The 26,756-nt window shown below is 40.2% G+C and overlaps 2 protein-coding genes across 7 annotated transcripts in view; one reads left to right on the plus strand and one right to left on the minus strand.

Moving 5' to 3' along the window:
* Positions 1-26,756, plus strand: part of LOC132661826 (membrane-spanning 4-domains subfamily A member 4A-like) — a 166,648-nt gene that overhangs the window by 64,319 nt on the left and 75,573 nt on the right. For all 4 annotated transcript variants that reach the window (XM_081790252.1, XM_060606796.3, XM_060606797.3 and 1 more), the window contains exon 2: positions 5,992-6,195. The gene's annotated coding sequence lies outside the window, so the exon portion shown is untranslated. The remainder of the gene's footprint in view (positions 1-5,991; positions 6,196-26,756) is intronic.
* On the minus strand, positions 719-22,189 carry LOC132661824 (uncharacterized). 3 transcript variants are annotated; one of them, XM_060606789.2, is made up of 6 exons: positions 21,916-22,189; positions 20,478-20,606; positions 14,508-14,558; positions 12,531-12,680; positions 9,847-9,945; positions 719-3,006 (listed from the first exon to the last, which is right to left on the minus strand). In XM_060606789.2, the coding sequence occupies exons 1-6, from the start codon at positions 22,048-22,050 to the stop codon at positions 907-909; spliced, it is 2,664 nt and encodes an 887-aa protein (XP_060462772.2). In that variant the 5' UTR covers positions 22,051-22,189; the 3' UTR covers positions 719-906. The 3 variants fall into 3 exon arrangements, with proteins under 3 accessions (XP_060462772.2, XP_060462773.2, XP_060462774.2); XM_060606790.3 differs by lacking the exon at positions 21,916-22,189 and having other exon boundaries at positions 12,601-12,680; positions 20,478-20,515; XM_060606791.2 differs by lacking the exons at positions 20,478-20,606; positions 21,916-22,189 and adding an exon at positions 20,203-20,221 and having other exon boundaries at positions 12,601-12,680.

The raw sequence follows: 26,756 nt of genomic DNA on the forward strand, positions 1-26,756 counted from the left end.
CTCTAAGTACATTTTGTTCTCTCCCTGTCCACTACTTCTGTACTCATTGCCACATTATACCTCGTTAATAACTGGGCAAACTTAGAGTATATATCCTCCACGTAGATTTGCAGAGCAGGGAGTAAAGTGGGTGATTGGAATCGGCAAACCAGGGGAGTGGTGGGATTGGTTTTTATTTCCCACAGACTCATTTGGTTCTTGCACCTTTTGAGAGCGTACACAGACTTCTTTCTGGTTGACTTACTGAGCCCCTGTAATACACAGAGTGAGAGGCGAGGAATATCAGCGCCATAGAAAAGCAGGTCCATTAAGTATTAAGGTGTAAAACAGAAATAGACTCATAGAGAAGAAACCGGTGGTTGAGGTGGGTGGTGTGAGAAATAGGTGAAGGGGATTAAGAGGTACAAACTTCTGGTTTTGAAATAAATAAGACGTGGGGATGAAAAGTACAGCAGAGGGAATATGGTCAATAATATTGTAATAACTTTGCATGGTGATAGGCGGTGACCACACTTGGCTGTGGTGAGCATCTCATAATGTATAGAATTGTCAGATCACTACGATGTACACCTGCAGCCAGTATTGTATGTCAACTATACTTCAGTAAAAATGTATTAAGCTGTAAAATGAGTTGGCGATCATAAGTTGAAAGACTAACACCGACAACAAAGTTTAAATGTGAGTTACTCCTTCAAACCCAGAAAATTCTACTATGGTGTTAATGTTTGTTGTCATTTTATTTTAGTTAAGGGCAAATCCTTTGAGTGTTTTGCAGGCCCTTTGTTTTCTGGCGAGTGAATAGGTAGCAACCATACTTGAGAACATAGGTTGGAGGAGACTATATTGTTTTTCCTTATTTTGGTTGCATGCTTGGGAGCATTGTGGCGTTTGGGTAGATTTTCCATGTTAGTCAGAGTCCTCAGATTGCTGTTGGTCTTTTGGGGAACACGAGGTAGAAGTTAAAGTCATATCATCTTGGTATGAAGCTGAGCAAATTGAAATGTTTTTTCGCACATCTTGTTCTGAATTTATATCAGACAGATAGGCCAGATTTGTGTCTTGTACTGAGCTTTGGCAGGAGAAACAACAATCTGGATGTTTGTCTTCTGACTGCTGGTTGTGTAGGTTTTGGTATTTCGTGCTTTCTGGTTTGTTGTCTCTTATTTGCACGGTTTCTGTTCGCATACCTTCTTTTTGGATATCTGTGGATTTAAGGTCTTGTTCCTCATCTTGATACTGACTGTCGTTGAATGGAATGCTTTGTAATTGCTGACGTCGAGTTATGACGTGCACATTTTGGGCTTCCTGGTATAGAGCTTTCTGCTTTAGGAACTCTTTCTCTAGTAGATCTTGGGTTTGCCAGGCTTGGGATTCCCACCTCAGGGAATGTGGCATTTCAAGTGCCAATTCTTGTGCTTTCCACTCTTTGTTTCTCCAGCCTTGAATTCTCCGGTCTTGGAATTGTTGGCTTGAAGATTGCCAAGCTTGGTATTCCTGGATTTGGGATTGCCAGTTTTGATGTAGCTGCTTCAGGGATTTCTCCTCTTGGGCCTGCAGGTTTTCAACCTCCTCATACTGGGGTTGTTTCTTGGGGGATGTGTCCATATCAGTCTGTTGAGCTTTATCTTGCCTATCTTTGGGCTGTTCCTTTGGGGATTTTTCCTCTTTGTCCTCTTGATATTTACGTTGTCCACTTGGGGATCGCTGCCTTAGGGATTGTTCCTCTAAGACCAGCAGCTGGTCTTTAGTTTGCTGATCTGAGGACTTCTGTCTGGTTTGCTTAACTTGGGTTTGCTTCTCTACGGAGTGCCTCTTTGGGAATAGCCAGTCCTTGATGTGCTGGTCTAGGGATTTCTTTCTTGGGGATTGCTGGCCTTGCATTTGCAAGTCCTGGGATTTCTGTTTTGGAGTTTGCCAGCCTTTGTTTTGCCTGTATAAATCATGTGACTTTCGGGATTGCAGGTTTTCATTTTGCCAGTCTAGGGATTGCCACTTTTTGGATTTCCTGCTCTGGAATTCCTCCTGAGATTTCCATTCTTGGGTCAGTAACATGACTTCTGATTGCATGTCTTGGTATGATACACGTGCAAGTTGCTGGTTTCGATGTTGAAGATCTAGGGCTTGCTGATCTAGGCGTTGTATATTAGAGGACTGGGCTGCATGAAATGCTGGGGCTGCAAGTAGCATGGATTGTGCTGGCAGAGCTTGTAGTTGGGAGTGCAGATCTTGGTAAAGTATGCCTTCAGATGGCGGCTTCTGGGATATCATGTCTTGGGATAATATATTTTTAGATGGCATGTCTTGGGCTAATGTGTTCTGGGGGGGTGTGTTTTGGGATGGGGCATATTGATATGGCATGTCTAGGGCTTGTGTATCTTGGGATGGTATGCTCTGGTATTGTGATTCTTGGGATGATATGTCTTGGTATGGCATGTCTTCTGATGTCAGGCCTTGAGACTGTGTGTCATGGTATGTTGGGGCTTGAGATGCCAGGACTGGCAGAGCCTGGGGTGGTAACATTTGGAGTTTTTTTATGTAACTCGATGGGAAAACTTGGAGTGGCAAAGCGCGGGACTGCAGAAGTTGGGTTTGATTTTCTGGGCGTTGTGCGATAGCAGATTTTAGGTCTTCATCTTTCAGCTGTTTGGCATATGGGATCTTTTCTGTGGACCTTTCCAGCAATGTGGGAAGCAAAGGTTTCAGCTTAGGTCTTTCCTCATAAACTTGTGAAGGTGGAGAAATACTTTTCTGTTGTTCATCTAGCACAGACACAGAAGATGTGTAGTAAGTTTTACTGCTTCTCCTCCTTGAATGTCTGAAGGCTAAAGGATTTCTTGTGACTCTTAACTTGAAGAAAGTATAGCCTCCAATGAAAACAGGTTGTATGTTTGTCGTTGAATCAGCAGTGGAGGACTGTTCTTGAAGCTCAAATTGTACTGCAGTATTTTCTTCAGGGACAGAGAGTTCACTCTCTTGAGTAACATCCGAAGGCAAGAAAAATACAATCTATAAAACCAAGGGGTATAGAAAACATTAATGGAATAATCACCTTGGATGTTCTTTTCTTCTTGTATTCCCAAATTATTTTTCGCCTCTGCCTTAAGACAGTAGGGAGGACACAACATCTACACAAAGAGTTAGAAAACAAATACCAGTACTAACATTGTCTTTACCATCGACTCACTGGTTTTATCACTATTTATCACTATTACCTCAAATATCGAAAAGGGGAATTTGGTTAAGATTGTCTGAAATATTCTTCCTGTACTTAATATTATAAAGCTTCTAAGAAATTTAAAATAATCTTCTCAGCATTCATATATTCAGTTTTATAATGATTTACTGTTCACCTGCTAGGTGAACTAGTTACTGGAGATGAAAACTAATTGGATGTGGGTGTTGTCTATAAGGTGCTCACAATTATAGGTATACCAAGATATAAATAGACAGTAATACAGTTTAGCAAATGCTATTATAGAAATAGGTGCTAAGTGCTTTATGGGAATGTAGAAGTCATGACCTAATTCTGAGGGCCAGGAAATTGCTTCATTGAGGAATGTTTGATCAATGTCTTGATGGGTGGACAGGAATTCCTCGGGCAAAAAGGTAAGATGAAGTAAGATAGGAGTCAAAATGCAGATAGAAGAGGCAGTGGGTAGAAAAACAAGGCTATGATGCAGCATAGTGTGAAGGCAGATGATAAACAGATATTGTTGGGTGGTATGCTAGCTGCTGTAAGTTGAATGTTTGTGTCCCTTCAAACTTCTACGTTGAAACCTAATCTCCAGTGTGATGGTATTTAAAGGTAGAATGTTTGGGAGAGGTATTAGTTTTGGGGGTGGGGCCCTTGTAAATGGAATTAGTGGTTTTATAAAAGGGAACCCCAAAGAGCTCCCGTGCCCTTCCCTCCATGTAAGGACACAGTGAGACTACCAGCTATGAACCAGGAAACAGGTTCTCACCAGACTCTGAATCTACCGGTACCTTGATCTTGGTCTTCCCAGCTTTCAAAACTATGAATAATACATTTTTGTTGTTTAAGCCACTCTGTCTTTGGTATAGCAGCCCAAATGGACTAAGATAGAAATTGATGCCAGGAAATGGGAGTGCTGCTGTAACAAATGTCTAAAAGTGTGGAAGTATATTTGGAAATGGGTAATGTTTGGAGGCTGGAGGAGTTTTGAGTTCTACATACTAGAAAAAACTTATATTGCTATGAATGAACCATTAAGGGCAATTCTGGTGAGAGCCCAGGAAGAAAAAAAGGAGAGCTGTAGATAAAGCCTTGGTCTTCTTAGAGAATACCTAAGTAATCCTGAATGAGATGTTCTTGGAAATATGGACAATAAAGGTCATCCTGATGAGGTGTCAGACAGAAATGAGAAATATGTTGTTGGAAACCGGAAGAAAGGTGATCTTGGCTATAAAGTTGCAAAGAACATGGCTGAATTGTTTGTGTCCTAATGTTTTGTGGGAGGTAGAACTTACAATAGTGAAGGAAATGATGGAATTTCATGTAGTAAATAATGAATATTATTAATAATGAATGATAAATATTTTATGTAATAATGAAATTTAGCTGAAGCTATTTTTTTTTAAGTTTTTCTTTCTTTTTTGAGAAAGACACAGAGAACACAAGTAGGGGAGGGGCAGAGAGCATCACAGGCAGGCTCTGTGAGCCTGATATGGGGCTCGAACCCATGAACTATGAGATCATGACCTGAGCCAAAACCAAGAGTCAGATGCTTAACCAACTGAGCCATCCAGGCACCCCTAGCTAAGCTATTCCTAAGAGGTGTTGAAAGTGAAGCTTGAGTCCTTCAGATAGCTAGCTAATGGTAAAATATGAGAAGAGAGACATTACTTAAAAATGGAATTGTTAAGCAAAAAGAAAGCAGGACCAAGTCTGTCCATTCTGCAAAAAAAATGAGAACACTAAGAGTATGGCCGTGACTTGTTTGATAAGGAAATCAGTATAGATCAGCCATCTCAACAATAGCCAGAACCTATTCTCCAAGCAATGGAAGAATGACACCAAAGGTGATTCTGAGAGCTTCAGGGGCTGCCACTCCTACAGGGGCTGACAGTGTAAGAGCCCTGGAAGAAGAATGATTTCAAAGGCTAGGACCATCTCTCTGGTTCAAGCCAAGCCAGAATGCCCCCTCCCAGTGTCTCAGAGGTGGGCGCCACCGCATGGGCTGCAACCAGCTGAGCCGTGGGAGCGTGACCACCCCCACTGAAGTTTCAGAATCTGCCATGTGACAGAGCATGGGCTTGGGGCCCCACCCCAGCAGAGCCACAGGCATGGGACTCCAGCCTGGAAGAGTCAAAGGGCCCAGGCAGAGAGCTGATGCAGGGGCAGAGCTCAGGCGGAGAGTTCCTGTGGGGCCTTCCTGCTGAGCCACGTGTGGTTGGAAGCCAGAGCATCCAGCCAAAGGGGGTTACTCTTGAGCCTTAAGGTCTGTTTGTCCTGTTAGGTTTTGGACTTACTTGGAACCTGACCTTTTCCCCCCTGATTTATCCCTTCTGGAACGGGAATGTCTATCCTATGCCTGTCACAACACCGTATTTTGGAAGGTTGGTGTCATAACACATTTGGTTGCATAGGCTCACAGCTAGAGAGGAATTTGCCTCAGGATGGATCTTACATTGAGTCTCACTCCTATCTGATTTAGATGATACTTAGATGAGACTTTGGACTTAGCCTTTAAAGTTCATGCTGAAACAAGATAAAGACTTCTGGTGCTGTTGGGGTGGAAATAATATATTTTTCATGTGAAAGGGCATGAATTTGGGGGACAGGCAGGGATGGAATACTATAGATTGAGTGTGCCCCTTCCAAATTTATAAGTGGAAACTTAATCCACAGCACGAAGGTGTTCGGAGTTGGGGCCTTTGGGAGGCAATTAAATCATGAGGGTGAAGCCTATATGAATGGGATTAGTGCTTTTATAAAAGAAACCCAGAGAGCGCCTTTGTCTTTCCCACCAGGTGGGCACACAGTGAGAAGATGGCATCTGTAAACCATCTGGAATCCACCAGGCCTGAATCTACTGGCATCTTGATCTTGGACTTCCAGCCACCAGAACTCTGAGAACTTTTTCTTGTTCGAGCCACCCAGTCCATGATATTGTTGTTATAGCAGCCTGAAGGTACCAAGACACTAGGCCAGGAAATTTGGACCTTCCTTTACAGGTAAATGAGATCTATTGAAGTTTTTTTAAACAACTAAGTGACAGCATCTGATACAACCTTTAGCCAATGCTTCCCAGTCTTTATTTATTTATTTACTTATTTTTGAAAGGGGCTGTCATTACAGCCTCAGTCTGCTGAGTTTTGCCATCCTGTGTCCTTCCTAAGGTCATCCATAGAGTCAGAATAGACTACTTGTTCTGTTTGATGAAGTGATTGGAACTCTGAGTGCTTAAATGACCTAATGATGGTTACCTCTCTGATTGATGGCAGGCCTAAAATAAAATGCCTGCCACATTCTCTTGTATGATCATTGTCATTCCCCACCTTCTAATTTGTTTTCACATCTATATTTTATCACCATTGGAGGGATATTTATGTGAGGATAAATAGTACTTTAGGGGAGATTTGTGCATTCTCACTTACCCTAAAACTTTCGTTTCATTTGAATTGTAATTTTTTTTCATTTGATAAAAGAAAGATTTGGAGGCATGAATTGGAATTTCTTTAACTTTATTCAAGATTTTAAGTGTATGATTTTAAATGTACTCCTCTCTAATGGTAACAGTGATTGCCAGGTGCTGGACAGAGTTCCAAAGTCATCTCAAGTAATTATTATGACATTCATATGAGGTTATTTTCCTTGTTTTATAACTGAGAGAGCTGAGATTCAGAGATGTTAAGTAACCCGACCAGTGTCACAGAACTATTAACTGGTGAGGCTAGGAGTCATACACTGCAGTTGAATTCGAGGTCCTGCACTTTTCTCTCTCCTCTCCTCTCCTCTCCTCTCCTCTCCTCTCCTCTCCTCTCCCCTCCCCTCCCCTCCCCTCCCCTCTCATCTCTGATATATGCTTTATAATAACCACTTCAGTTACACCTTACTCCAGGGTGGCTATTACTGAAGACTATATAAAATAATGTTTGGGGCACGGTGGTTTGCACAGAGAAGTTGTTTGATAAATAACTCTTTCCTCTTCTTGGGATCAGGGTGCATATTACATAACATCTTTGCATTCTCTTTGTACTCCTCACATTGCCATGCCACTAAAAAATAACCCTTTCAGGGAGCACCTGGCTGGCTCAGTTGGTTAAGCATCCGACTCTTGATTTCAGCTCAGGTTATGATCGTACATTTTGTGGTCTCACGAAACGTGAATCATCAGTAGATAATGGAAAGTAGATGTAGAGACGTAACCTAGAAGGTATGAGGGGCTGGAAGGAGGAGGAAAGGGGGAGTTACGTTTTATGGCGCAGTTTGTATGGGGATGATGAAAGAGTTTTGGACATAGATAGTGCTGATGGTTACACATCATTATGAATGAATTTAATGCCATTGAATTGTACACTTGTAAGTAGCTGAAATGATAAATAGTATATTATGTATATTTTGCCACTAAAAAAGGATTACTACATGAAAGCTACAGAAATGAAGACAGCATGGAATATGTGAAAGGATCGACATGCAGATCAGTGGGACACAATAGAGCATCCAAAAAGACCTCATATAAATATGAGGTCATATGAGACCTCATATAAATATTAATATTTATATGAGGTCAATTGATTTTCAACCAAGGTGCCAAGGTGATGGGGGAAGACATTGCATTTTTGACAAATAACGTTGGCATAGCTATATATCTCCATGGCAGGGGTGCGTGAACTTCTCACCTCAGAGCTATATAATGTGTAAAAGTTAACTTGACATCTGTTAAAGATCTAAACACAAAAGCTAAAGCTATAAAATTTCCACAAGAAAATAGAGAAAAAAATCCTTACAGTCTTGTAGGCAAAGCTTTGTTGGGACACAAAAAGGACTAACCATAAAAGAAAATAAATCACAAGTTGTTATGTGAAAGAAACTATTAAGGAAATGAAAAGGCAAGCCAAGGCTGGGAAGAATAGTAGCAATACATATATCTCAAAAGAGGACTTGTGTTAAGAATCATTTAAGCTCTTGTAATTCAATAAAGTAATGCAATAAAAGTTGGCTAACAATTTAAAGAGACACATCTCAAAAAAAAAAAAAAGAGGACAATAAACACATAGAATCTCATCATCATTTGCCATCAGGGAAATGCAAATTAAAACTACAATGAAATTCTACTACATACACACTAGAATAACAAAATTATTAATACAACTGGCAATTCCCAGTGTTGCTGGTTATAGAGAGCAGCCATACCCCTCATATTACTTATAAGAATGCAAAGTGATACAGCCATTTTGGAGAACCATTTGATATTTTCTTACAAAGTTAAGCATCCATTTTCCATCCCATCTAGCAACCAGGTCATGGATTTGAGAAATGTAAAAGAGAAATGACACCATATGTCTACCCAAAGATGTGAACTCAAATGTTCATTGCAACCACATGCCAATCGGGAAGTACACGGATAAGCAAATTGTGGTGTGCCCTCACATAAAAGGAACAAAGTATTGATACATGAGACAGCATGGATGAATCTCATGAATATGCTGCTTAGTGAAAGAAGCCTAGACACAAAAATGTACTTATTTATGATCCATATATGTGAAGTTTGAAAAAATAAAAACTAATCGAGGTGATGGAGATACTGATTGCAAAGAGGTTCCAGAGACTCCTTCGGGGTGATAGGAATTCACTATATCTTGATTATAATGGTAGCTAAACAGGGGTGTACAATTTGTCAAAACCCCTTGAATTACATACATTTAAAATGGGTGCATTTTATTGTTAGTAAATTATACTTCTACGAAGTTGATGTAAAAGAAAAGTGGGGGAAAAACCCCACTTAACACGGGTCCTGGAATTGTCTTTCGGGATTTAGAGAGCAGGCTCAGGAACCACATTATTTAAAAAAAAAATTTTTTTAATGGTCACTTATTTTTGAGAGAGAGAGAGAGACAGACAGAGAGAGAAAGGTGGCACGAGCAGGGGGAGGGGCAGGGAGAGGGAGACACAGAATCTGAAGCAGGCTTCAGGCTCTGAGCCATCAGCACAGAGCCCAATGCAAGTCTTGAACCCACAAACCGTGAGATCATGACCCGAGCTGAAGTCGGAGGCTCAACCGACTGAGCCACCCAGGCATCCCTGGAACCACATTATTTGAGTCAGAATCCTGATGTTCTGTGAACCTGGAGAGGTTACTCTTTGTGTTTTAGTTTTTCATATGTAAAGGAAGGGAGTCTTGATGGTTTTGTTGGGATTAAGTTGGTGCTGAGTGATTACAACAGTGACTGACAGAGTAAACATTCAGTAAGTGTAAGCTGTAACAATTATAAATAACAGGAGTATGGCTCTGAAATATTTTTCTTCTCTGCCTCTCCTCTGGTGAGGGGATTGACTCACACAGCCTTGTGGCCCAGGGAGAAGCTCTCCGTGTCACAGTAATATAGGTTCCCATTAAGTCTGTTTCTCTTCATATACTCTGGCAGGGAGAGAAGGAGCTATGTCTGAACAGAGATGACTGGATAGCAAAGAGGGCAGGATGGCTGCCTCAAAGGGTGGAGTGAGCCAGCCGTCGCTGTTAGTTAAGCTTGTCTCTCCTTGACCTGCCTCACCTCAGAAGTTGTAGTTCAACATCTGAGAATACTGCTCTGCCCACTAATAGGCTGGGGGTCACCTTGCAGTGTCCCCACAGGAACCCATTCTTGCAGTAATATCCAACGCACCTCATCGGAGGTTGTCCAGCACTTGCTTCTGAAGGAGGAGATAGTCACAGAGATGCCGAGCTCTACTATGCTGATGACCAGTAAGACTGACAAAATTCCCTGCAAAGAGTGAGGATAAATATATGGCATTTGGAATGAAAGCTGTATCATTTTAAAGGTAAAAGCCAAGGACTATTTACATTGTATGACCAAGTAAGGAAGGGAAAACCCATATTTTAGATGCCCCACAGCCATCAGTGACTGAACAATTTTCATCTTATGTCTTTTTGACAAGCAGAGATAACAAACCCTAATGCCTGTAGGGGCCAGGCAACCATCCCAAATAAGTGAAATGGAAGGGGAGACAGTAGAGAATAAAGATATTCCTAGAATGTGTCCATTTCCCAGTTCTGAGCAATAGTTACCGTGTGGGAACAAGGACCCCATGAGGTCTTTCTTCTTTCCTAAGGAAGCTGGATATACAGATTTTTAATGTGAAAATCTCCAGCTTTTCCTTCACTTGTGGGAAGCAAATAGAGCCTATCTGCAGACTGGATGCAGCTCACAGACTGCTGTTTTGCACACTCTGCTTCAAGATAATAGTTAGATGAAGAAGCAGCATATGAAATAGCATGGTGTCCAAAAGCTTAGACTGTGAAGACTGAAAGAGCTGGGTGCAGTCGGGCCAAACTTAACTTGGTCACGTGACTGTGTCTCTAATTCTTGGTTTCCCTATAACCCATTCAGAAGCCTGGATTTCCCCCCATTTGTTGGTAAGACTGAAATATATGAAGTGCCTACTGTAAATTTGCTGTTGAACAAGATAGACCTGCTCCTGGTCATTGTGGGATTTGCATCAAATAAGGGGGGCAAAGAGTGACAAGTAATTAGACAGTTATTTTTAACTACGTTGCATTACCTGCCATGAAAAAGTATTGGGAGCCATGCACTACTATAGTGGGAGATCTGAACAGGTCAGCCCTGGGAAGGGTAGAAGCGGGATCAGGATGGACCTCCTTAATGAAGTGAAATTCAAACCGAGGTTAAAGAATGAGGGGGAATTTTAATTGTGTAGGTGGAAGAGGGTAGGCACTGGGCTGGGGAACATTGGAAGCAGGGGAAAGCTCGTCTTATGGTCCTGGGACAGTAGGTATTTAACACATTAAGGAATTTGGGGAAGTGCCAAAAGTGTGGAGTGGGAAGGGTAATGACGCAGAATAATGTTGGAAAGGTAGGCAAGGTAGGTGTTATAGGGTCTTGTAAGCCTTTTAAGATTTGGGTCTTAATTCTGTATTTCACAAGAAGCCCTTTAGTAATGTGCTCAGATCTGCATTTTTAAATGATGACTCCGGCCACAGTGTAGTACACAAGTAGATTTGTCTTTGAGACAGAAGACATCCATTCAGGAGATGTCTAGAGCCCACTGTTCTGGCTTGTGTGTGTGTGTGTTTTAAAGCTTATTTGTGATGTTTGAATTACACTAAGGAATTGTGGAGTTGTATACACATGAGGTCTTGGAATGGATTGTTCATGATTCTGCATGTAGGCACTAATCCTGCAAAATCCCTAACTGTGCAGAGCTGAAAGTAGACAGCAGAGTTTTATAAATCTGGAGATTTAACCCTTTTGGTACACGGTTTCTCCCTGATTCTTACTAACATAATGAACAGTAGTGGTCTCCTGTCCACTGGAAAAAAGAGTAAGGGATTATAATATATTGTATTCTTGGCCCAATTAGGACAGGATTGTGTTCCTTACGTAGTGTTCTGGCTTTCCTTAGTAAGTTTTTTTGAGTCTAATTCTGGAGTTGACCTCAGAATATATGGGATTGTTCTTAGGTTCGCTTTTATAGGTGATTATGAGGATTAAAAAGATCTCATATGCAGTGACTGGTAGTTCTTTTCTCTTTCCTCTTCATTTGGGGATACAATTTCCCATGATTCTATTTCATTTCAATCCAAAAGGTCAAGTCTCACTAACATCCTGGGACCAAAGCCTTCAAGATGTGGCTGACGGAAATAGAATGAAAGCCTAGTATGTACTTGGGGAAGTAAAGGGAGAGGCCTCTGGGAATCACTGACATGCATAAAAATAATGTCACTGAATACTTACTAGATAAATATTGAAAATTACACCTACAGTTGCATTTCCTGGCAAAGATACATCTCATTTGCTGTAGTGAGTAACATTGCTACATTTATGTAAAATAGTTTATGTTCTAAAATTATTAGAATACATATTAAGTGGCTTAAACACCTTCTCCCACTGTATTTTGTTTCTAGTATTAGTTGAGTAAACTCTTTAGATCATTTTGTTCCTCTTTAATTCTAGAAAGGTAAAATTTAATCTAATCTACGTCCGTACTAATAGTAATAGCCAAAACCTATTTGACTGTTTACACTGTGCCAGGCAGTGTTCTAATTTAAGTAACCCTCAGAACAGCCCAATGAGGGAGATATTCTTATTATCTTCATTTTCCACACAAAGAAAACTGGGGCTTAGGCAAGTTACAATATTAGGCCAAGGTCACAAGTGTGCAAGTCACACAAGCAGGGTTCAGATCCTGAATCACAGTGTCTTCTCAAGAGTCTGTTCAAATGCTGACTCGACTTCCATTATTAGAATCAAAATTAATGACTTGATGCATCATGAACATAGCTTAGATAAGATCATACAGAGTCACCGTATGGAGTAGGACCACTTACATTGAACAGGTTTCTACCTATAACACATATTCCTTCGAGGGAAGGCATCTGGCAGTACTTGTGCTGGTACCTGTAGCTGATAATGGTTAGAGTAATCCCAGCCACCGCAACCAAGGAACTGATGACATTCATGGCTGTGACACCTTGTCCCTAGAAAATAGGTTTTCAAATAATATTAAATATAAACCAAACCAAATAAAAAATTTCTTGTAAGAGGCGCCTGGGTGGCTCAGTTGGCTTAACATCCAACTCTTGATTTCTGCTCAGGTCCATGATTCCAAGGTCATGGCATTGAGCCCCTCACTGGGCTCTGTGCTGAGCATGGAACCTGCTTAAAGATTATCTCTCTCTGTCTCTCTCTCTCTCTCTCTCTGTGTCTCTCCCCCCCCCACTCCGCCCCCTCCCCTGCTTGCACTCTCTCTCTCTCTCTAAAATAACAAAATAAAAAAATAATTTAAGAAAACATGTGCTTAAAAAAAATTTAAAAAAATTCCTTGTAAGAAATTCTTAGTGCATTTGTCTTTCCAGATACGCCTCAAGGATGAACTGTTCCATCAGGTCAGTATACTTAAAAGGCAAGACAACTCAAATTCTGATTCATCAAAGTCAGCAGACAAACTACGTTTTAGAATGAGCCAGGAAGCCACGAAAGGGAACGGGTAGAGAAGGAGTGCTGTATGGTTAATGCTAAAGAAGACATTCATTTTATCCTAATGCATCATCTTTCATAATCTACAAGCAAAATGGTGTGTTAGAAGATATCTTGGCCTTATAATCAGACCTAATTTTGAGTCCTAGTGAACTAGGACCTTGCACAAGGTAACTAATCTCTGGGAAGCTCAATTTCTACCTCGAGAAATGAGAATAATGTCACCTAATTTTAGGGCAGTATCCATTTATTTATTTATTTATTTTAATAAATGTTTAGTGTACCCCAACTATGTGTCCAGCACTGAATTAGGCCCCTGGGACACAAAAATAAACACAGTAGATGAGGTCCTGCCTTCCTGTGGCTTATATTCATTCCCCCAGAGGATTCAAACAATAATCAACCAAATCACTAACATATTTACAGATCGCTACAAATTTGGACTGGGGTTTAATGATTTCCTTTCTTGATTTCAGTGTCCCAGCATGGAAGGTATTGCCCTACCAAATTCCCTACCAGATTGCCCTACCAAATTCCCTTTACTCACTCCATATACACACATACATACATATGTATGTATATGTATATACATATTCCTACTCACTCCATATATATATGTTCCTTTATAACTTGAACATATATATTCAAGGCATCATGCCTGCCTCTGTCTACCTAGCTCTCAGTGAGTCAGGGTTAGGTCTGCCTATCCTTAGTTTATTCCTCAGCTCTTAAGGGAACCAATACAGAGAAAAGAACAGCATTGGGTCATTATCTGTAGTGTCTGTGCTTATTTCTATGGGTGGAGAAAGATGGGGGCTTTCCCATAGTTCCCCCAGAACTTTCCTATAGTCTGTAGCTATTCTTAGAAGGAAGTGGCAGAGGACCATAAAAAACAGTGTCAGAATGGCTTTAAGAGAAGACTCACATATCCATAGCCTTAAAAAAAACGAGTCATTGGAAGGTAGTACAGACTTCTAAGTGTCTTTCCTATGTAATATCTTATTAAATTCTCAGAATAACCTTTTGAAGAAGGTACTTTTCTCTTCAAGTTGACACAGCAATGAGTGATAGCCTTGATTCTATCCCAGAATGATCTGCTATCAATGTCAGACTCTTTCTTTCAGACCCTGGGCAGGTCCCCAAGAAAAACTTCTGTTGGTGGGGGTGAGAGCTAATGGTGACGTTGGCAGGTAGGGATGACCTGAACTGCAAATTTGATGTCTAAAGATTTTCTTGGGAGACGCTTTGTTTTAAAGGCTTTATATAGAAAGATGATGCAAAGCAAGCAGAAGGTTTTAAACTACATAGAAGTCATGAAAGTAACTTACCATACATTTTTTCTTCTCATTGATTCCTGTGATGTATCCCGTAATAACAAACTATTAAGAAGAAAAGAGATAAAAGTTAACAGGTAGTGTGTTTGACTCTCTTACAGTATAAATTCCTTCAGAGACTATATTGTAATCTCTATGTCTGTGAATCTCCCCAACTATATGGTCTTTCCCCCTGAGCATCAGGGAGGAAGGAGGGCAGGCACTGATGTAAGAAGAAATACTGTGTTGGATATGCCCAGCACTGAACAACACCCCTTTGCCAGGGTCAGTTGGGAGAGGCAGGCCCTTCTTTAAGGTCCACAAAATACCACCCAGATGTTTGGCCCAGCTGGGCTCTACACAGAAAGGTAATCCTGGACTCTGGGCCTGGAAGAGGGAATGGTGAGCTGTGTCTGCTCTCAGCAGATGGAGGAAGACGTTCAGGGCAGAACTCTCTAACGGCTGATATCAGGGCTGGAATCTAGTATAGTTATCTCAGCCACTTCTTGTATCTGGAACATAGAGTCTTGTACAACCCAAGGAAAACGGAGAACTCTGTCACCCAAAGTGGAGCCCCTTACTCATTTGAATATTCTGGGAATGAGAACTTCTGTCGGAATTGGTATTGGACCTTGAGGACATCTGGGTCTCAGTGTTCGGGACCTCAAGGTGACACACGGAGATCAGAAAGTTACCTTTGATTCCTCCCTCCACTTCACTGCCCACAACAGATGACCACTGGATCGATTCTACCTCCAAATCGCTCTCAAAGCTTCCCATCTCTTTCTATCTCCACTGCGGCCCGTCTAGGTCAGGGAATCCCCTGGATTCTTGCAGCCTCCTTTCAACTGATTGTCCCAGGTTTGGTGTTACCATCCTTGAATTTGTTTACAGCTCAGAAAACCCAATGATGTTTTAAAGATAACAAGTCTTCAAATGTCACTCTCGTGTTTAAAGATTATCAGTGGGTTCCCCTTGCTCTCATATTAGAGTGGCCACATTCTTAATATGACCACAAGGGCTGGCACAACCTGGTTCCATCCTACAGTTTTGGTCTCATTTTGTGCCAGTGCCATAGACTCGTTGGTCTTCTTTCTGCTGTTCTTTCCCGTATCAAGCTTCTCACTCATGCTTTGCCTTTGCCAGGGGAGGCTTTCCTTGCACTTCACCCAGTGAACACCTATGTGCAAAGGACTTCGCTGACCTCCGTGCCAGGTGAATGCCCCATTAAATCTTCACAGGGCATCTGGAACTTGTCTCTTAGAGTACTTAGTGCAAGTGAAATAACATATCTGTGGAGTCAATTTTACTTTTCCACTTCCAGCTTCCCTATCATATGGCAAACCCCATCTGTTTCTAAGAGGAGCATTTCACCACCTCCCTAAGAGGGCCTTGTTTGCCTCTCAGCACCTACAACACTGCCAAAGATAGACTATGTGCTCAGTAAATATCTTCTCAGTGAAGAGTAGAGTTTTAAAGAGCAGCATGCCAGAACCTCACTAGAATCCATCGGTGCAGGTCACACTGAGTCACACTGGGGAAATTTTGTTGTGAAATAAGGAGGTGGGGAGTTGGTCTTTTTGTTTCTCTACAGTGTGGCATGTGTAGTTTGAAGATTATAGTTCATATTACAGTATTTCTATTTGGAAAATGAAAATACTACTAGTTGTGTTTGACCTGGAGATTATAGAAAAAGCATGGAATATTTATGTTTGTTGAAAGAGCAGGTTTTTAATAGAGACAATAGTCTCATTTAATTATTTAATGAATTATTATTTAATTCCTTTGTTCATTGAGTTATGTCTACTATGCAGCATGGTTCTAGCTTCTGAGAATGTAACAGAAACTAAAATAGATAATACTTTTGCCATCTTGGGAGGGTATGTTCTAGTGAGGAAAGCTGTGTTGAGTGTACCCTTAAATATTGTGGCACAAGATTAGGAACCAGAGCTGTTGGGATTGAATGGAACTAGCAGTACACTAAGAATTATAATTATGGCTCTATAAATAACTAGATGAGTGACACTCATAAAATTGTCTCTGGGAATAATAAGGGGACTAAACAACAATAGTCATCTTTAAAATTCTCCTTAAGCTATGAGAGTATATGATTCTATGAGTGCTAGCTAGATATGTTTAAATTATTATCTGTTCTTGAGATTAAACAACATGGTACTAAACAACTAATGGGTCAATGAAGCAGTCAAAGAATAAGCTTTTAAAAATCCATGGAGACAAATAAAAATGAAAATACAGTGGTCCAAAATCTTTGGGATGCAGTGAAAGCAGTTCTAAGAGGGAAATATATGGTGATACAGGCCTATGTCAAGAAGCAAGGAAAAGCTCAAATAAATAATCTAACTTTATACCTAAAGGAACTAGAAAAAGAAAAGAACAAAGTCCAAGGTGAGTAGAAGAAGTAAATAATAAAGATCAGAGCAGAAATAAATGACATAGAGACTAAAAAACACAATAGGAAAAATCAGTGAAACCAAGAGCTGGTTCTTGGAAAAGATAAACAACATTGCTAAACCTTTAGCCAGACTCATCAAGAAAAAAAGGGGAAGGATACAAATAAATAAAATCAGAAATTAGAGAGGAGAAGTAACAACTAACACCACAGAAATACAAAGGATTATAAGAGAATACCATGAAAAACTATACACCAAGAAATTGGACAACCTAGAAGAAATGGGTAAATTTCTAAAAGCACACAATCTTCCAAAACAGAATCAGGAAGAAATGGAAAATCTGAACAGGCTGATTAACAGTAATGAAATTGAGTCAGTAATAATAATAATAATAATAATAATAAAAGTGAAAGTCCAGGACCAGATGGATTTACAGGTGAATTCTACCAAACATTTAAAGAAGAGTTAGTATTTCTTTTTCTCAAACTATTCCAAAGAATAGAAGAGGAAAGAAAGCTTCCAAATACATTTGATGAGGACAGAATTACCTTGATACCAAAGCCAGACAAAGACACCAAAAAAAAAGGAAGACTACAGGCCAATATCCCTGAGGAATATAGATTCAAAAATCCTCAATAAAAAAGGTGCCTGGGTGGCTCAGTCAGTTGAGCATCCAACTCTTGTCTTCAGCTCAAGTCATGCTCTTATGGTTTGTGAGTTCAAGTCCCATGTTGGGCTCTGCACTGACAGTGTGGAGCCTGCTTGGGATTCTCTCTCTTTCCCTCTGTCTCTCTCTTCCCCTCCTCCATTCTCTCTCTCTCTCTCTCTCTCTCTCTCAAAATAAATAAATAAATAAACTCTAAAAAATTATTTAAAAAATCCTCAACAAAATATTAGTAAGCCACATTCAATAATACAGTGAAAGGATCATTCACTATGATCAAGTGAGATTTATTACAGGGATGCAAGGATCGTTCAATATTTGCAAATCAATCAACATGATACACCACATCAACAAAATGAAGGATAAAAATTATATGATTATCTCAATAGATGCAGAAAAAGCATTTGAAAAAATTCAATACCCATTCATGATAAAAACACTCAACAAAGTGGGTTTAGAGGAACATACCTCAACATAATCAAGGCCATGTAAGAAAAACCCATAGCTAACGTCGTACTCAGTGGTGAAAAACTGAGAGCTTTTCTGCTACAATCAGGAACAAGACAAGGATGTCTACTCTCTCCACTTTTATTCAACATAATATTGGAGGTCCTAGTCAGAGCAATCAGGTAAGAAAAAGCAATAAGAGGCATCCGTATTGGTAAAGAAGAAGTTAAATGTTCACTATTTGCAGATGACCTGATACTACATGTAGAAAATACTAAAGATGCCACCAACTCCACCAAAAACAAAAAACAAAAAAACAAAACAAAAACAACCAGAAGTAATACATGAATTCAGTAAAGTTTCAGGATACAAAATTAATACCCCCAAGTCAGCAGTGTCTCTATACACTAATAACAGTGCCCAAAGCCATCTACAGATTCAGTGCAATCCCTATCAAAATACCAATGGCATTTTTCACAGAACCAGAACAAATAATACTAAAGCACTAAATTTGTGTGGAATCACAAAAGACCCTGAATAACCAAAGGATCTTAAGAAAAAAAAAACAAAGCTGGAGGTATCACAATTTCAGATTTGAAGATACACTACAAAGTTATAGTAATAAAACAGTATGGCACTGGCACAAAAGTGGACACATAGCTCAATAGAACAGAATGGAGACCCCAGAAATAAATCCATAATTATATGGTCAATTAATCTGTGACAAAGGAGATAAGAATATACAGTGGGAAAAAGACAGTCTCTTCAATAAATGATGCTGGGAAAACTGGACAGCTATATGTAAAAAAAAAAAAGAATGAATGAAACTGGACTACTTTCTCTAACACCATACACAAAAATAAACTTAAAATGTATTAAATATCTAAATGTTAGACCTGAAACCATAAAAATCCTAGAAGAGAGCATAGGCAGTAATTTCTTTCACATCAGCCATAGAAACATTTTTCTGGACATGTGTCCTAAGGAAAGGGAAACAAAAGCAAAAATAAATTAGTGGGATTGCATCAAAATAAAAGCTTTTGCACAGTGAAGGAAACCATCAACAAAAATTTAAGAGACAACCTTCTGGATAGGAGAAGGCATTTGTAAATGATATATCCAATGAGGTGTTAATAACTGAATATATAAAGAACTTCTACAACTCAACACCAAATAAAGCAAACAATATGATTTAAAAATGGGCAAAGGACTTGAATAGACATTTTCCCAAAGAAGACATATACATGGTCAATAGACACATGAAAAGATACTCAACGTTACCAATCACCAGGGAAAACAAAACCACAATGCGATATCACCTTACACCTGTTAAAATGACTAAAAGAAGACAAGAAATAACAAGTGTTGACAAGGATGTGGAGAAAAAGGAATGTTTGTACACTGTTGGTGGGGATGTAAATTGGTATAGCTACTGTGAAAAATAGTATGGAGTTTCTTCAAAAAATTAAAAAGAGAAACACCATATGATCCAGCAATTCCACAACTGGTTATTTACCGAAAGAAAACAAAAACACTAATTCAAAAAGATAAATGCACCCTGTGTTTATTGCAGCATTATTTGCAATAGCCAAGATATGAAAGTAACCTAAGTGTCCATCAATAGACAAAAAGAAAAGGAAGACGCAGTATATATACAATGGAATATTACACAACTATAAAAAAAAGATGAGATTGTGCTATTTAAGATAGTGTGGACGGAACTAGAAGATATTATGCTTAGTGAAATAAGTCACACTGAAAAAGACAGATACCATATGATTTCACCTATATGTGGAATCTGAGGAAAAAAAAAAAGGAATAAGCAAAACAAAGAACAGATCCAGACCCATAAATACAGAGAACATACTGACAGTTGCCAGAGGGGAGGAGTAGGGGGAATGGAGAAATGGGTTAAGAGAAGAGGGACATACAGGCTTCCAGTTGGGGAATGAATAAATCACAGGAATAAAAGGCACAGCATAAGGCATTCAGTCAGTGACACTGTAATAGTGTTGTATGTTGACAAATGCTAGCTACACTTGGGTGAGCACAGCATCATGTATAAATTTGTCAAATCACTGTATTGTACACCTGAAACTAATGGAACATTTTTTGCTGGCTATACTCAAAGATTGTCTACTCTCAACCTCCGTTTCCATATTTGCAAAAGAGAAGGTAGGATATTTACCCATCTGATCTCCCAGGTTGGTAGTAAGGAGCAGATGACTTACTCTACACACAGGGCTCTGGAAACTTTTAAACACTGTATGCCTAAGAGCAGTTATTACTGTGATGATGGTAGATGCAATGACCAAATGGAGTTGCTTCTCTTGCCACACAAGGGACTATCTGGTCTCCTTGGGGACCATATTCATGGGATTCTTCATCCTGGGACCTGACTTGACGCAGTTCAAACCAGTCTTGATAGTAATTTCGCAAAAGCTCCTAACTGGTAGTACTCACAATAAATGCTCCCCAGAATGGATATCCCGTGAGGAAAACGAGGGGAAATCTCTGGGAGAAATGGAAGTAATTGAATGCAAATATGCTTCCAACACCCGCAATGATCAGAGCAAGCAGGATCTGGAGAGCCTGGGAGGAGAGAAATGGGTACATGAGGTCACTGGTGCCCCAGCCTCTTGGGACTCTCCCGGGCCCCTGGGACATCCCACTATGCTTATGTCACACCTCCCTCGACACGAATGCCTTCCTCTTCCGTTTGCCCACTGCCCTCAGAGCTTCAGAAAGTCCGGTGTCTCTTTCTTCTTCTCGCTTACCTGGGTTCTACAGGTTCACGTCTTTCACTTTCACCCTTCACTGCTTATTATACCCCCTGTATTACCAGTTTACCTTGCGCCGGACAGATAGGAGTACATGTTTCCATATCCAGTCTGTGCTTTTGGAATTACGGCTCAGCCCCATTCTCTGAAATCTGTGAAGTTTGCTGATCTAGAGTGGAGGGGCTGGGATGAGGTTTATGTCTCGTCTGCTCTTCCGGCAAGGGCCTGTCCAGAGGTGAGAGTAACCCAGTGGGGCTCACGGGCCTGTGAGGAATCTGCACCATTGGTGGTCTGGCAGGGCTGGTGGCTCTTCTCAGGATACAGCTTCTCCTCCAGCATTCTGGGTTTTTCCCCCAGCCCACACCTCTATGGCACCACCCAAAGTGGTACTTTTACTCTTGTACTAAAGATAGAGGCTGTATACATAGCCCTCCCCTCGGTACATGCATGACTGAAAAATGTTTTGTCTGTATGTCCACATTGTGGCTCACGGTGAAGCTTTGAAGAGAGTTTTCAAAGAACCCCCAACGCCTGGAACAGCACAAAGGGGAAGTTTAACCTCTCCTCACATGGCTTTTAGCTCCAAGGGACATGCCACCACGCCCTGAGGTCACCTCCTCAATAAAATATTTGGGGGAAATTATACCAGTTTCCTGCCTTTCTCTCTGCCAGGATTCAAAGAACAGTATTAACTCCACATGAAACAGCCCTAGGATTTCCTCAGGGTTAGGGAAGTTATTAATTGCAGGGTTAAATGAGCCCCCCCACCAAGAAACATTTCTAAGACATGTTCATAAATAAGACATTTCTAAGGCACTCTGTGTGCATTTCTAAACAGAATTTTTATTTCTCTTGTTCATCAAAATCTAGGAAAATGGTATTATTGGCTACATATTGGCTCTTCTGCTGAAGATCTGCTTATTTGTACAAGCAAATAACTTAGGGGGTTTTATGATTAATGAAGAAGGAAACATTGTAGGCAAAACGTGAGGGAAAAGAAGGGGAATCAAGTCCCTTCCTGAAAAGGAATCAAGTCCCTTCCTGTGTCTATTCAGACACACCTGGAAAAATAGCTTCTGTTCTCCCTTCCGAGGAAAACCCATGGACAGGAGAGCACTTACCCCCAAGACTTTTGGCTCTCCCTTCAGGAAATCCAGCAGAGAGCTCTGAGGCTCATAGGGAAGGGCAGTCAGTACTGTTTCATTTGGTTGTATCGTGATGTGGGATGATCTTTGGTCCTCAGATGAAGACTCCATGATTCAATGGCAGAGCTCTATTAGAAGAGTAAGTGATTGAAAAGCACAGCTAGAGTCATGGTCTTCCACTAGCCTCCCATGGAGTCCTTAGCAATGAGCCTTAGCAGTTGCCCTACTCACTCCTACCACCACAGAATCACAGTCATTGAGTCATAGAGTCTTAGAATTCTAGAGCACATCCAGCCCCTGGGATCCACTTGTCCAGAAGACCTACTTTCTTGTCAGTTTGTGTATAAACAGGTGGCAAACACACACACAAAAAAGATGGTGTACGTGAAAACAAATCCCAGTACCTATGCTCATGAGATATAAAGGAACTAAAACTTACGGAATATCTATTCTGTTCTAGATTCTGTAGATAGTGTTTTGTTTTGATATCTCTTAACGTTTAGTCTTTTAACAGTTCTGTAGTGCTGAAACTGAGGTACAGAAATATTACGTTGCCCAAAGTAACATACTAATGGGTAGGGAAAGGAGCCAGACTCCACTTGTCTGTCTCTAAAATTTGTGTTTTTTCCACCCTCTTCCAAAAGGCCTAAAGCTCATCCTACTCAAGGCCTTTGTGGTTTAAACAATACAAGTATGATGAAAGGAATATAAAGTGCCTTTTGGAATTTTGCTTTTCATGTTTAATTCTTTGTAGTCCTGTATTTGTTGATTTTAAGTATTAAACCATAAAGGCGAATGGTTTCACAAACCCAAAAACCATGTATGTACAAATGTCATCTTGAGTATTTCCTAGTTGGTGGCAACCATGGCCAGCAGGGTCTCTCAGCCTCGGCACTGCTGGCATTTGGGGCCTGATAATTCTTGGTTGTGGGGACCTGTCCTGTGCACTGTAGGACACTTGGCAGCGTCTGTGGCCCCTGCTCATTAGATGCCGGTGCCACATCCCCAGCTATGACAACCCAGATTGTCTCCGGACATTGCCAAATGTCCTTTGGGGGTGGGGAACAAAATCATTTCAGGGTGAGAACCACTGACATAGAGAAATAATTGCAGACTGTGTTCTCTGTTTTTTTTTCCTGATAAAATGACTCCTTTTCACATCTAGACTCCAGAGAGAGTATGTATTTCTCAATACAGCATTTTTCTGCCAACATTTATTCAGATACATTTTAATTTAGGCGCCCAAAGTGCAACGCAACATATTTTATTTTATGTTATGTTATGTTATGTTATGTTATGTTATGTTATGTTATGTTATTTATTTTTCAAATTTACATCCAAGTTAGTTAGCATATAGTGCAACAATGATTTCAGGAGTAGATTCCTTAGTGCCTCTTACCCATTTAGCCCATTCCCCCTCCCACAGCCCTTCCAGTAACCCTCAGTTTGTTCTCCATATTTAGGAGTCCCTTATGTTTTGTCCCCCTCCCTGTTTTTATATTCTTTTTGCTTCCCTTCCCTTGTGTTCATCTGTTCTGTGTCTTAAAGTCCTCATATGAGTGAAGTCATGTGATTTTTGTCTTTCTCTGACTAATTTCGCTTAGCATAATACCCTCCAGTTCCATCCATGTAGTTGCAAATGGCAAGATTTCATTCTTTGGATTGCTGAGTAATACTCCATTATATGAGTATATGAGTATATGAGTATATGAGGTATATATATATATAATATAATTGTATATAATATATTATTATATAATGTAATTATATAATAATATATTTATATATTATTATATAATGTAATTATATAATATAATATATAAATATATTATTATATAATGTAATTATATAATAATATATATTAAATATATATTTATATATAATTATATAATATAATTATATGTAATATAATAATATAATATATATTATAATATAGTATATAATATAATAATATATAATATATATATTATTATATTATATACTATATATATAATATAAGCACATCTTCTTTATCAATTCATCCATCGATGGGCATTTGGGCTCTTTCCATACTTTGGCTATTGTCGATAGTGCTGCTATAAACATGGGGGTGCATGTGTCCCTTCAAAACAACACACCTATATCCCTTGGATAAATGCCTAATAGTGCAATTGCTGGGTCATAGCGTAGTTCTATTTTTAGTTTTTTGAGGAACCTCCATCCTGTTTTCCAGAGTAGCTGCACCAGGTTGCATTCCCACCAACAATGCAAAAGAGATCCTCTCTCCGCATCCTTGCCAACATCTGTTGCTGCTTGAGTTGTTAATGTTAGCCATTCTGACAGCTGTAAGGTGGTATCTCATGGTGGTTTTGATTTGTCTTTCCCTGATGATGAGTGATGGGGAACATTTTTTCATGTGTCGGTTGGCCATCTGGATGTCTTCTTTGGAGAAGTGTCTATTCATGTCTTTTGGCAAGGCAACATTTTAAACGAAACAAAGTGTGGGACAGGTCTGTACTTAAATTCTAACCAGAAGTGACAGATCACCAGAATCACGTGGAGAAGTCATGAAAAGCATGCCGTGGCAATAAAAGGGAGGTGGACCCAGGGCAGTGCTGACTCACACTGCAGCCACACTCTGCAAGAAAAGCACCTGTTACCAACATTGTGATTATTTGGCAGTCAAGGAATTACAATAGATTAAGCATTTTGCAACCTGACATGTTGGTTTGCCATTCACACATAGATATTTTATTGCCTTTTATTTAACATTTGGGGAAATTGTATGGGAGCTTGGGCTGACTAATAGCATATGGTTTTTCCTGTAAAATGATGCTAAAGAAGCGTCTTCATGAAGAATACCTGATTTTTAGGAAAGAATAACTGATGATAAACAGGAGACACTTACAATTTTATCTGCCTTGGTCCTTTCAAAAAAACACATCTCCTTTTATTGTTTTGAGCAGGTTATAGTTGTCAGCCTCTGCCTTTTCCCCCTGCTTCTTCTTAAAGATGGGTCCTTTGATAATATTTCAGTCTATGAATTCAGACCAGAAGGCAGAAACTAGCCTATTCCACGGAGAGGCGAGGTGAGAGGATCTCTGTGGGACAGCTGCCAACAGGATGATATTCTTTGGGTGGAAATGGTATTCCCTCTATTCCCTCTTGCTTTCAACCTGCAGAAGACCACTCTTAGCGTTTGGCAGGAAACATTTAGCACTTAGCATGTGCCAATGCTGCTTTAAATAACATGAGATACTCCCTCCCTAGAGTCACCCTTGTGCACGTCCTACCATGTCACTCTCGCAACAACTTTGGGTGGTAGGTTTTATTATCACACCCATTTTAAAGAGGAGGAAACAGGTCCAACGTTAATGCTGGTAAGGGTTGAGGCCGAAATTTGAGCTTGGTTTTCCCTTACATCTTCCATGCAACAATCTAGTGTGTGTGTTCTTTTTTTTTTTTTTTAAGTTTATTTATTTTGAGAGAGAGGGGTGCGAGGAGAGAGAGAGGGAGAGAGAAAAAATGTGAGCAGGGGAGGGGCAGAAAGAGAGAATCTCAAGCAGGCTCCGAGCTGTCAGTGTAGAGCCCGATGCGAGGCTTGAGCCAAAATCGAGAGTCAGACGCTTAACTGAGCCACCCAGATGCCCCTGTATTCGTTTTTTTTTTTTTAAATTGCTATTAACTACCACAAATATAGTGGCTCAAAACAACACACAAATGTGTTATCTTACCGTTTTCATGGATCAGGGGTTGAAGCAGGGCCTAGCTGGGAGCCTTTGTTCAGGGTCTCACATGGATACCTATCATCAAGGTGTCAGACAGGCCGTATTTTCATCTGTAGTCTCAAGTGGGCAAAACCTACTTCCAAGCACAGTCAGGTTATTGACAGAATTTATTTCCTTGTGGTTGTATGACTCAGGGCCCCGGGTTTTGCTGGCTGGCTGCCCTCAGTTCCCGGCTTTCTCAACATGACCGCTCCCATCAGGCCACCAGGGAGTATATTCACCCATGCTGGTGAAGATGGGAAGAAGGATAAAGAATTCGTGGTATGGATTTGAGTATGTGTGGCTCAGCCAGTAATTGTGAGTTACCTTTTGGGGAACCTGCAATTTTATTCTAAAAAGTTGAGAGAACACAGAGTTCTAATATGCGTGTTAAATATGTGCAATGTCTGCTTAGACTGGGTCGAAAGTGTTCACTCCTTTTCTTGCCGAGAATTTATTAGACCTTCTTGGTAGTGGTTCTTGCCTGATTGAGTTCCCAAAGTGAATACAGTAGTGAGACAAAAGAGGGAGTAAAAAATGACGCCCAAATCCCTAGCTTTAGAGATTGAACAGATGGACATACCATTTATGAAAGACAACCAGGTGGGGGGAGTGGAGGGAAGTTGCAAATGAAACACACAATGTCTTGACTGCGCCTGCTGTCAGTTTGGAATATCATTCCAGATAATTCTGAATATATGCCAGATAGTATTATTTGAAATCTTACTGAAATCTTATTCCAGATAATTCCAAATATAGTTCTCCAGATATTCTTAAGAACCTTTCTGTTGCCAGAGAAACAAACAAATAAGAAATGGATCCTGGATTAAATATTTTAGGGGCTCCTGGGTGGCCCGGTCGGTTGAGCGACCGACTTCGGCTCAGGTCATGATCTCACGGTTTGTGGGTTTGAGCCCCGCGTCGGACTCTATGCTGACGGCTCAGAGCCTGGAGCCTGCTTCCGATTCTGTGTCTCCCTCTCTCTCTGCCCCTCCCCCACTCATGCTCTGTCTCAGAAATAAATAAACATTAAAAATAAATTTAAAAAAATATTTTATTGTGTTGCTTGGC

Source organism: Panthera onca, chromosome D1, assembly GCF_046562875.1.
Source record: "Panthera onca isolate mPanOnc1 chromosome D1, mPanOnc1 haplotype 2, whole genome shotgun sequence".
Classification (NCBI taxonomy): Eukaryota; Metazoa; Chordata; class Mammalia; order Carnivora; family Felidae; genus Panthera; species Panthera onca.

Excerpts from the sequence above, each read along its gene's own strand:
- LOC132661824 (XM_060606789.2), bottom strand. The coding sequence starts at position 22,050 with ATGGAGTCTTCATCTGAGGACCAAAGATCATCCCACATCACGATACAA. Across the intron at positions 14,559-20,477 it reads CATTCTGGGGAGCATTTATT|TTTGTTATTACGGGATACAT; the intron begins GTGAGTACTACC and ends TCTTCTTAATAG. Across the intron at positions 9,946-12,530 it reads TAGGTAGAAACCTGTTCAAT|GGAATTTTGTCAGTCTTACT; the intron begins GTAAGTGGTCCT and ends CACTCTTTGCAG.